General features: G+C 47.8%; 1 protein-coding gene across 1 annotated transcript; it reads right to left on the bottom strand.

Annotated features, from left to right (window-relative positions):
- Nucleotides 1-6690: 6690 nt before the first annotated feature.
- Nucleotides 6691-9402, bottom strand: LOC123100036 (laccase-10). The gene is made up of 5 exons (XM_044522031.1): nucleotides 9184-9402; nucleotides 8835-8986; nucleotides 8222-8595; nucleotides 7177-8139; nucleotides 6691-7094 (listed from the first exon to the last, which is right to left on the bottom strand). Exons 1-5 carry the CDS (start codon nucleotides 9271-9273, stop codon nucleotides 6964-6966), a joined length of 1710 nt encoding a protein of 569 aa, XP_044377966.1. The 5' UTR covers nucleotides 9274-9402; the 3' UTR covers nucleotides 6691-6963.
- Nucleotides 9403-11506: the final 2104 nt, after the last annotated feature.

The following is an 11506-nucleotide window of genomic DNA, read 5'->3' as shown; positions in this document are numbered from 1 at the left end:
CATACTGTTAAACCTGCAGGTACCAAGATCGAAACAGTGACTGTTGTTTTTCCCGCTTACTAGCATAAGCGAGGGTGTTTTTATCACATTTAATCAAACCTTAGGGTGTTTCGAAAAAATAACTTGCACGCACCTCACCGGTGCAGGCGACACTCGCACACACTGATATGTGGGGCAGCCGCCAGCTGCCACATCACGCGTACAACACATATGGCGTCATACGGGCGAAGGCACCGTATATGCACTATGCGACAAGTTATAGCACCACTTTTGCGTATTTTACAAGTTTAGGTATTAAAGTGACCGCGCCGGACAAGTTGAGACACCCATGATGTATTTAACTCTTCTCCGTTCCGTTCTTTGGTTCGGTTCGGCGCAGTCGTGCGGCACTGGCGATCTGTGTCCGATTCGTGTGATGAGTGCTTTGACTGGACGTGTGGACGGGCGCGCGAGGCGGCACGTCCGGCCGTTGCCGTGCCCGTGATGCCCACGTGCAGCCGTGTGCCGCGCGGCCCGCCCGTGCGCGCGGCTCCGCGCATCCCCATGGAGTCGTCGTCTCGGTTGATTTTTGCGTGCTTTTTCCGCACGCCCGCAGCATAGGTCGGCCGGTCGCCGAATCTTACGCGCCCGCGGCGCGGCGGGTGCCCTTTCGGCCATGCCCTTATCACATGGGCCGAAAGCTCGAAATGCAAATGGGATGGCTTCACCGTATTGGGCCAAGAAACCGAGAATGGACGCACCAGTGGGTTGTGGATGCATTGTCGCCGAGAAAAGGAGAAACAAAAACGCTCGCGCGAGAGGGCCCCCTCCTCCACTCCAGTCCAGTCCTTATCTCGGCGGCATGGCGAGCCTGCATTCCGTGATGGCGTTTCCCGGCGCGGCCATGCCGTTTGCTCTGTCCAAACCGAACCTGCTTCCTCGTCGTAGGTTCGCACGTCAGTGCAGACTTATCCCCTCGCGCTTCTCGAGAAAGAAAGGCCCAAGGAATATGTTACTCTACCACCTCCCAAGTTTTTTTAGATCATCACGGGGTTTTGTCGCCCCCCGGTTCCATTCAAAATAAATGAAACCAAGCCAGTCCCAACAACCATGCATGCCTCAAAAAAACGCATGTTCTGAAAGAGCAAAAATAAACAAGGTAAAGAACAAAAGGCCTGCAACCTATTACAGGTTCAGAAATCCAACTCCCCCAAACCTGAAAACACTAAAACTGATGAAACACTACAGCAGTGAGATCCGCATTCCACCTGCATCAGCCAGCATCCTCATGTCTTCTGCATCAAGCATCTTGCGGACCTCCTTGATATGCTCCATAAGGCCCCCCTACATCTTCTTGAGGGGTTGAGTTGGTGTGCCAGGCCAGTCGAGGGGCGACGAAGGACTGGAAATCACCTGGACCGCCTTTTTTGATGGTGGATCACTCGGCCTTGAAGAGTCTGGACTCTGGAACCCCTCTTTGCCAGCCCCAGAATTAAGCTTGGAGTAGGAAGAGGCATGAGTGGCACCTCCAGTGCTCATCAAGTTCCTTTTCACTTCAAAGTCAATTGGAGTGGGTTTTTGAGTATGCAGGATATCCAGTGTAGTATCCCCTGCATTTTCTCGAGCGAGTCCTTGGTGTACAGAATCATCCACCTCTTGAGGGTCCTCCAGACCAGCCACCAGATCTGTTTAACATCAGACCAGATTGCATTGTCAAAAACATGTTTATTTGTAGTTTTCCACAAGCTCCAAAAGACACAAGCACAAAAAGCATTAAGTACTTCATGTTTCTTGTTAGCAGGCCAAAATTTGGCAATGGAAAAGTAGCTAGATCCTACTTCTATGGAAAGAAACGAGGAGACTGCACCCCAGACGTTTTTTGCAACCACACAGTCAAAAAACAAGTGATTTACAGTTTCCTGTTCAGAGCAGAAAAGACAGTCAGGATTCCTATCTATCCCCCTTTTAAGCAAATTGTTCTTAGTCATAAGTTTATTATGCGCCAGGAGCCAGAGAAAAACCTGGATTCTGGGAGGCACAACAATGGACCAAACAGAAGGGATATAGACAGGTTTCACCCCTCTAAAATTAATAATAGCATACAGAGAGCTAGAGGAGTAGACCCCCTTGGATTCATACTGCCAGACCATTGCATCATCATCTGTTTTGAGCACAGTCTCTTTTATGATTTGTTCAAGGCAGTACCACTCTTCCATCATGGTAGGGGTAAATATCCTCCTAAAAGTAAGTTTAATGTTACTCCCATCCCAAACTTCAAAGACTGTCACACATTGCTGGCGACAAATGGAGTATAAAGGCCAAAACTGAACAGAGAGTGGGGAGGTTCCAAACCAGATATCCTCTCAAAATCTAATCTTCCTACCATTTCCTACTACCCATCTATAGCCAAACTTAAGAGCTTTGGCAGCCCACATAACCCCTTGCCAAAAATTGGAGGAGGCCTGTGGCCTACATGCAAATATATTAGGAGCATTCCTAATATACTTGTTGTGTACAATGCTTTTCCAGATTCTGCCCTCATCTTGGGCATATCTCTTGACCCAGCTACCCAGCAAACACAGGTTAAGATCTCTGATGTTAGGGACCCCTAATCCTCCATGTTCTTTCTTCATACAAACTAGGTGCCAATTGGCCAGATGAAGCTTCCTGTTCCCCTCAAAGTCACTCCAAAGACAATGAGCTAGTTGACTGTTAATCAAATCTAGGGCCCATTTAGGAAACTTAAAGAAGGACAACAGATATATAGGAATACTGGCTAAACAAGCTTTAATGAGAGTTAGTCTAGCAGACTAGGACAGTAGCTTCCCCCTCCAGCCAGCCATCCTCTTTAAAATCTTATCAATAAGAGGCTGGATATCTTCCCTCCTCAGTTTATCATAGTGTAAAGGAATCCCTGAAATGTATCAACAGTACATCCAAAGGTATTCACAAAGTTGGTTAATTCTTCCCCCTCAACCCCTAAAGGAATGAGTTCACTCTTAGCATAGTTGATTCTCATACCTGATGCTCTCTCAAAACAAGTCAAGATCATTTTCAGGTTAGCAGCTTTAGGTTCATCTTTGTCCATGAAGAGGATAGTGTCATCTGCATATTGCAGACATATCACTCCACCAGGGATAAGGTCAGAACAAAGCCCTTTTATCAGGTTATGAGAAGCTGCTTTAATGAGCATTCTAGATAGCACATCTACAACAATATTAAAAAGTAAAGGAGATATAGGATCTCCTTGCCTTAGTCCTTTGTTGGTTACAAAGAAGTCACTATCAACCCCATTGACTTTAACTCCCACAGAGCCCATGTGAGTAATTTGATAAATCCATTTGGTCCAAACAGGACCAAAGTTTCTTTTTTTGGAGAATCTCCATTAAGAAATCTAGGTTAACCTTATCAAATGCTTTCTCATAATCTAATTTAAGAACGAGACCTGAATTATCAGAATGATAAGTAGAATGCAAAACTTCATGAGCTGTCACTACACTTTCAAGGATGAATCTCCCTTTTATGAAAGCTGACTGGTTGCTGGAGGTTAGGAAATTCATAAGAGTAGCCAGCCTATTAGTTAGCACCTTAGTAAAAACCTTAAAAATATAATTCAGCAAACTAATAGGTCTGAACTTCTTCATTTCAGTAGCATCTTCCTCTTTAGGAATGAGAGTAATCATAGCAAAGTTTAACCTATAAATGTCAAGATTTCCTGCATGGAAGTCATCAAACAGGGCCATGATATCCTGCTTGATAATTTCCCAGAATTCTTGAAGGAAAAGAATGGATAGGCCATCTGGTCCAGGTGCTCCATCAGAGTATGAACCAAAGATGGCATCCCTCACCTCTTTTTCAGAAAATGGAGCTTGGAGTGTTTCATTATTATCCTCAGAGATTTTCTCCTCATCAGAGAAAAAATCTTGGCTTAAATTGAAACCTCCTCTATCTTCCTTATTAAAGAGATTTTTATAGAAATCAGAGGCTATTTTAAGCATTTCTCTTGTGTCTGAGGTAGAACCATCAGGACCAACAAGGGAATGAATAAGGGTTTTCCTTCTCCTTTGGTTGGCTACAGCATTGAAGTATTTGGTGTTTCTGTTTCCCTCTAGTATATCTCTATCCCTAGATCTTTGTCTAGCTTTGGTTTATTCTTCTTTAATCCAGATATATCGAAGCTCTTTTAGAATATTCTGCATCCTAACATTCTCCACATCAGAGAGACAAGTTGTTTCAGATTTGATATCCAACTCATCATACTCTTCTGTGAGGACAGTTTTCCTCTTCCTAATTTCTGCTTCTACATTCTTACTCCATGCTTTGGATAATTTCCTGAATCTTATAACTTTCTCTTGCCAGACATCTATTGATTTGCCTTTTTTGACTGGAGCTGTCCAGTTTTTGATGGCCAATTCTTTGAAATCTTTATGTAGCAACCACCATTTTCCAAATTTGTAACTGGAGCCCCTAGGACTGCTCCCCAACCCTGAATCCCATAGAAGGGGAGTATGGTCACTCCCAATTCTAGGGAGAGCTTGGGAGGTGCATAGAGGGAACATAGCCTCCAGCTTAGTGGTGCAAAAAATCCTATCTATGGTAGTCATGATGTTATTCTCTTGGTTATTAGCCCAAGTGAATTTCCTACGTGACATCCTAATTTCTAGAAGACTCCATATCTCCACCCAGGCATTAAATTTATCAGCCCATTGGTGGTTAATATTACCATTGCTTTTGTCTTGCTGGTATCTAACTAGATTAAAATCTCCCCCTATAAGAGTGGGCATTTGGTCATCTACAAAGAGGCTATGGAGTTCAGAAATAAAAGCATCTTTACCCTCCTCATATGGGGACCCTTAAACAGCTATAACTCTAAAACAGGTCCCACTAGATTTAACTTTCAGGTTGCAAGACACAGAGTAATTCAGTGAGCTCCATTGCAGAACCTCAAAGATATCTGCATCTACACCAACCAAAACACCTCCAACAGTGCCTACAGCAGGGAGATGATGCCAAAGAAAATTCTTGTTTCCACTAATGGACTTAAGAAAGGCAGTAGTAAGCTCTTCTTTCTTGGTTTCCTGAAAAGCAACTATACTAGCATTTGTCTTAGTTAGTGTATCAATGATACATGTTTTTTTTCTGGGGTAGTGATACCCCTGATATTCCAGAATAAACAATTCATATTAAAAGAGTGCTTTCTTGGGGTGCTTGCCCCGCCCATGTTTGGAGATTTTAGACCAGATAATACTCTGGTCATCAGCAGCAGTAGAGACCCTGTTTAACCCCACAGGTGTAACAGGAGAATCTAAGCCAGTTTCATAATTTTTCAGCCCAACAGGCTTACCCAGGGGGTCTAAGTTCTCTACACCATCTTTTCCTAAAGTGTTATGTATAGAATTCCTAGCTATGTTTTCTGCTTGAGCATTTTTCCCCCTAAGTGGTTAGGCCCTGTAGGCCCCTTAGGGATATTTCTCTTAGAGACTACAGAAGCATAGCTTTCTCTATGTTCATCAATCTCTACCCCTACCATTCTAGCTACAGAAATAAATGCGGGATCATGAAAATTCTCAAATGAGTTTTTCTTAATTGTACCTTTGTGTTTACCTTTAGGTTCTTCAAGGTTCTGAACTTTCTTTGATCCTATAGCAATTTTCATGATTGTTCTCCCACCAATGTCAATTCTGGAGCTCTTCCTCTGTGCCTGAATTGGGCCCCATTTTTGCAGAATGGGTTGAGCTTGGGTTGTGTTTGTGGTGGGAATTGGACTGAAAACCACTTCCTCCTCATTCTCTATTGCCTCCCCAGCCTGGTCATCTAGCATGTTGATGTTAACCTCCTCCTCATCATCTCCAATCTCCATCTCTTTCAACATTCTAAAGCTTTCATTCAAGGAAATGGGGTCCTGGAGCTGCTGACTGGGCCTATCAGTATCAGGATTCAGGAGTCACGTACGTACACGATGCAAATGCTCTGACTCACCAGTTTCTCCTTATCTGAAGATAACAAACAATCCCCACTCACCGAGTCATTCCACCCCGACACATTCGTCCGTGAAGCTTCGTCGCAAGCGGAGACGCCGCAGGCTGTCCATCTCTGCACTTAAGCAGTGGTCGATGACAGGAACTCAATCCGGGTTACCAAGAGAAACCAAGCGCAGCCGAGACATTGTTGGCACACAAGCAGGCGAGCTGCCTGTCATGAGTCATGTACTGTACTGCCATCGATGGAATCGACAGCCAGCCGGAACTGATCTGCTGTAGTGTAGAGAGATAAATGGTGCAGTGATAGTTATAGCTGATCAACACATGACCCGGCCTACATACAGGCTGTGGCTGTCGCGGGTTCGAACTCGATCAACAGGAGAGCAATGGCGGCGGCACACAGGAGCGTGTCAACTTCGTCGAGACAGAAAAGAAGGCCACGAGTTGGCACGTGGGAGCGATTGGGCCGGGCGAGACGTGTACTCATGTTGGGATCGGTCCCCATCGCTTGGTCGGACGACATAGCTCGCGAGAGAGGGACTACACGGTCAAGCGCACCGAAGAGATCATGTACAAGATCCAGTATGTCCCGGCATGGGCAGACCGGCCGCGCATTGCTGATATCGACCAATACTGCTCTGGTCCCTCTCTACGAATGCACTTCTCTCGACTGTTCTTATCCTAGTGTAGCAAATCATCTGGCTTTATGCCCAACCATAGGCAGGTAGCGTATCAACCATTCTTGTTTCAAACAAAAGCTTCCAAACAATGTCAAGTAGGAGTAAAAGCAAGCAAAGCATCAATGGCAACATGTCACAAGGACAGAGCATAACACTGGAAAGAATGATAATGGGAAAATACATACAAGATTAAGTACTAAGTACATCTTTTTAACCTTTTTGTGCTTATGTGTGTGCGGTAATTAATTTATCCACCACTGTGTTTATGCAAACCAATCGAAAAGAAATGAATAGCAATGTTGGTCAAGGTCAACGGCCGGTCTCTAACATTTGGGAAGATCGGACGGCGGAGGCATCAGCTTCTGGTGAGGCAACGGACCATCGTTGACCACCCATGCCATCTTCAGGCCCCAGCTCGTGTGCACCTCAAGGTGGCAATGCATGAACCATACACCTGCTCCGGCATGCAAGGAAAATTGTGAATTAATCAACCCCATATAACTTGTGCAGTTTTGCCAAGTGGAGTATGAACTTACCAGGGTTATCAGCGAAGAACCTGATGGCGACCCAGCCTCCGGCGGGGACGCCGACGGTGTTCCGCTGCACGGGATCGAGCAGGTTGAACCCGGCGGGATGGCTGGACGGGTCGTAGTTGCCGGCGCCTTGGCCCACGACAAAGAAGTCGAACCCGTGCAGGTGCAGCGGGTGGCTCTCGGCGCCCTGGATGCTCGTGTCCTGCAGCACCACCTCCACGCTCGTGTTGTACGGCAGCACCACCACCTTGGTCCCGTTGGAGACGTTGGTGTTGTTGGGCGGCGTGCCGGTGTAGTTGAACGGCTCCGACGGCGTGGTGGGGAAGTCCGACGTGTACACGCCGGCGGTGTTGCCGTCGTAGTGCGCCTTCAGGAGCGCCGTCGTGGGCATGTTGAAGGACACGTTGTTCATGGACGCCGAGAACTTGGAGTCGTTGGTAGGGCCGTTGCACCCTTGGTACGTCGGGCACGGGGTCGTGCCGAGTCCCACGGTGAAGAAGAAGGGCCGGTCTACCCGCATCGGCACCCTGGCCGAGTAGTCCGCGCTGGCGAGGCTCCGGAGCTTGGCGCTGTAGTTGGCGGCGAACGCCGTGTCGTTGAACACCGGCAGCGTTGGCCACAGGAGTGGGCGGCTCTTGATGTGTCCCGCCGGCGCGTACTCGAGGATGGCCGCGACGGTGGTGTTGTCGTAGGTGCCCACACGTCCCGTGGCGTAGGGTCGCGCCAGCATGAGGTGTGTGGCGGCCGGGGAGCCGTCGTCCGGTTTGGCTAGGAGGAGCACGTTGGTGGTCTGCCCCGGCGTCACGAGGACCACGTCCGTGTCGAACGGCTTCACGTAGGCGGCGTCCACGTCGACGACGGTGAGCGTGTGGTTGGCGATCGAGAAGAAAAGCTCGTCGTTGAGCGCAGCGTTGATCAGCCGGAGCAGGTACCACTTGCCTGGCTGCACCTTCAGCTTGAACGTGTCTGCAAATGTTCATTCCATGATGAGCTAAAAAAAACGACATGGAAGCCGAAACCTTCTCTTTTTTGTGTGTTACCAACCAACCTTTGGTTGAGCAGTTGTAGAGTGGGCCTGGAAGCCCGTTGATGGTGTAGGCCTCGGAGACGTTTGGGCCTCCACCGGTCTGCAGCGCCTGCGCTATGATCGCCTCGGGATCCGCGTTAAACCACTCGCCGAAGACGACGGGGACGTCCTTGTAGGGTTTTGGGAAGGGGAACGGCACGCCGGACTTGGGGAGGATGATGATGGGGCCGTAGAGCGTGGCGCGCATCCAGGAGACGTGGGCGTGCCAGAACAGTGTGCCTCTCTGCCCGGTGATGGTGAAGTTGTACACGTAGCTCTGCCCCGTCTGGATCGGGCACTGCGTGATGTACGCCGGCCCGTCCGACCACCCCGTCCGCAGTTGCCTCACCCCGTGCCTGCGCTCACATCACCGCCAGTTACCCGTAGTAAAAGAGTACTACTACACCAGAGGTGGAGTAATTTTTCGCAGAAAGATACTAGAACTGAGTCGTCTTCAGAAAAGTGGCTGCAGTTGCTAGTAGTACTACCCAACTGTGATGACCATGACTTTGTTTATAAAAATGTAGCTAGCAGTACGGTTATCGCCGATAGAATTAAGTACTAAGAGCAACTGAGCAAGGCGCCAAAGATTTACCAGTGGATGGTAACGTTGTGCTTCACATTGTTAACCACCTTGACGACGACGCGGTCGCCTTCCCTTGTGACTATTTTTGGGCCGGGGAACTTGCCGTTCACCGTCGGGATGGCGCGGGTGGTGCATAGCCGCGTCACCTTGTGCATTGTCACCTGCAAATTAATCCACACATCAGGCGGTATCTGTCAGAACAAATACACGCAGCACGGTCTCAACTGGACAACTCATGCATGCATTTGAGAGGTGCAATCTGTGCGCTCGCTTCAGATCGATGTTGAGATGCAGCATAATTCCACAAGCACCAAGGGGAAAAAGAGATCGAGAGAAAATGCATGGACACAGTACGCACATTGAAGGTGTAGTATCTGGTCGTGCCGGCGAGCAGCAGCTGTGGCAAGGTGGCAAGGAACACGAGCAGTGCGAGGCGGTGTGCTCCCATTGTCGTCCCAACCCTTTGATCGATCTGCAGTGCAGACGTTTCGCAAACGGGAGGAGCGGTGCGCGCGCGCTCGTACCATAACACGAGAGAACAGGTTATATATGGAGGATGCCACTAGCTAGGTGGGGGTGCAATTTATTAGGTGAAGATACGATGTTTTGCCTTTTTTTCTTCCGAGGTGATTGAAAATATGAGAAGTGTTAGGTGTCGATGATCAGCCAAGCTTTTTCCGAAAGCGTCATCAGCGAAGCTTGTTTGGGAGGAAGATGACAAGAGAAAAGAGAGTTGCCAGTGCTTTTTGCTGGTGATGCAGTACGAAGGAGTTGGGTCGCGCTGGGTTTTAGAGTGCGGGCAAAGGGATTGTTTCTTTTTTGACAGGAGCTAGCACTGCTCACACGGATATTCTCCAACATCAGGAGCCAGAACTTGATCGTTCGCTTTTGAACAGTTGGTTGAATCGGAGTACGCCTCAAGAATCATGATGCCAAGTACGTATGCGACTGGAATCTGCCGTGCCTAGCCATGGTCTGATGTTCAGTTCCTCTGGAAGGTCGAGGCAACCTTGACAGCTAGCATTTGTTGCCATCTCCTTGTCATCTCGTCAGTTCAGTAGCGACCTTAAGGATAATGTGGAGATGATTGGTTCGCTCGGGGGTTGATTCATTCAAGAGTTTCATCACTGTGCATGGAGTGACTGATGAAACTGGGATTGGAACACTTCATCTTATAGGGTTCTGTTCTTCATGGGGTCCAACTAAAAGATTTCACAGCAGCATAGCTGCATATAGGGACCTAACACAAGATAAGGTACAAGCTTGGTTTAAGTTCCTAAATTCCACCATTGCACGTACCCCAAAGACAGTTAAGATTGGTGTCTGAATGACCTGCACATCCTGTCGAGCATCAACCGCATTGGTTGGACGTCGGCTAACCGCACTAACTGGGTTACTTGCACCCCAGTTTATGTAGTTGGAACGTCAGACACGCTATGCAACAGGCGTCAGCGTACTACACCGGACACACTGCACTTCGCCACCCTAGCTTCAGTAAAATAATACTCCCTCTGTCCCAAAATAAGTGTCTCAAGCTTAGTACAATTTTGTACTAGAGCTAGTACAAAGTTGAGACACTTATTTTGAGACGGAAAAAGTACTAGTATATCACATCAAAAATGGATTTGATGCAATATAACCGCAACTTCCAACACACACGTGCTTCAACCGGACTTTCTAATAAAATGTAAAAAACGTATTACCTTGTACATTTATCTTCCACACGGGTGCGTAAAATCGACTAGTATCTTCCTGACAATGCCATTCTCTCTGTAATTCTATCATTGCAGCCTGTGATAGTGTGGCTTGATTACAGCCATGCATGTCTTTTGGAATTTGTACGCTCTTGTTCTTGTCTGAACATGCCTGGCCCGGGCATCTTTACCCTGTCTTCGACATCAAGGAAAACGCTTTGAGTAAAACTATGATCTCGCACAGGGCAACCGGATGGTTTCTGGTGGGTGACAAGCGACGGGACGAACGCGCACCTCATCTTGATTGGGTTTTAGGTTGCTTCCGGGACAGTGACGCGGCATCCTACTTGGACTCGAGCTGCACACGCGGGGCGTAAGTATCGAATCGGCTGTGGAGTATGCTTGACAGTTTTAAACTCTTTTGTAGGGTGTCATGTCAACGGTGTCCAGTTGAGCACGAAGGTACACGTATTTGTTTTGGTACTTCCAGAAAAGAAAGAAGCTGAGTTAAGACGATACTCTTAAGCCTCTCAAGATCGAGGAAATGGTGTTGTTAGCTTTTTCCATCTATCTAACATTGTCTTTGAGATCGCCCCTGGGCGTGGGCTGTCATGTAAGGAGGCATGCCCTCTTTGAGATCAGCTGCAGGAAACAATTGACCACCTCTTAGTAGCCTGTGTCTACTCCAGATCGGTTTGGCACACGGTGCTGACTGCTTGGAGTAATGCTGAGTGGACACCGGGTCTGAATGATTAGATGTTGCTTTGGTGCACTTCTCATAGGCCAGTGGTTCACCATAGGAAGGAACTCCTTTCGATTATGTGCTCGGTGCTCTTGAAGATTTGGAAACACCGGATTGCTATCGTCTTCGACAATGCTACCCCTTAGATGAGTGTGGTGCTGAGCAAGAACCCCGGAGGAAGGTAAAGCTTGGCATTTGGCGAGCCTTGTTGCAGACTTAGGCAATTTCGTGATTAATTTCAGAAT

The sequence above is a fragment of the Triticum aestivum genome, chromosome 4D, assembly GCF_018294505.1.
Source record: "Triticum aestivum cultivar Chinese Spring chromosome 4D, IWGSC CS RefSeq v2.1, whole genome shotgun sequence".
NCBI lineage: Eukaryota > Viridiplantae > Streptophyta > Magnoliopsida > Poales > Poaceae > Triticum > Triticum aestivum.
The sequence above is the reverse complement of the archived record's forward strand: the minus strand, read 5'-3'. Positions and strand labels throughout refer to the sequence as shown.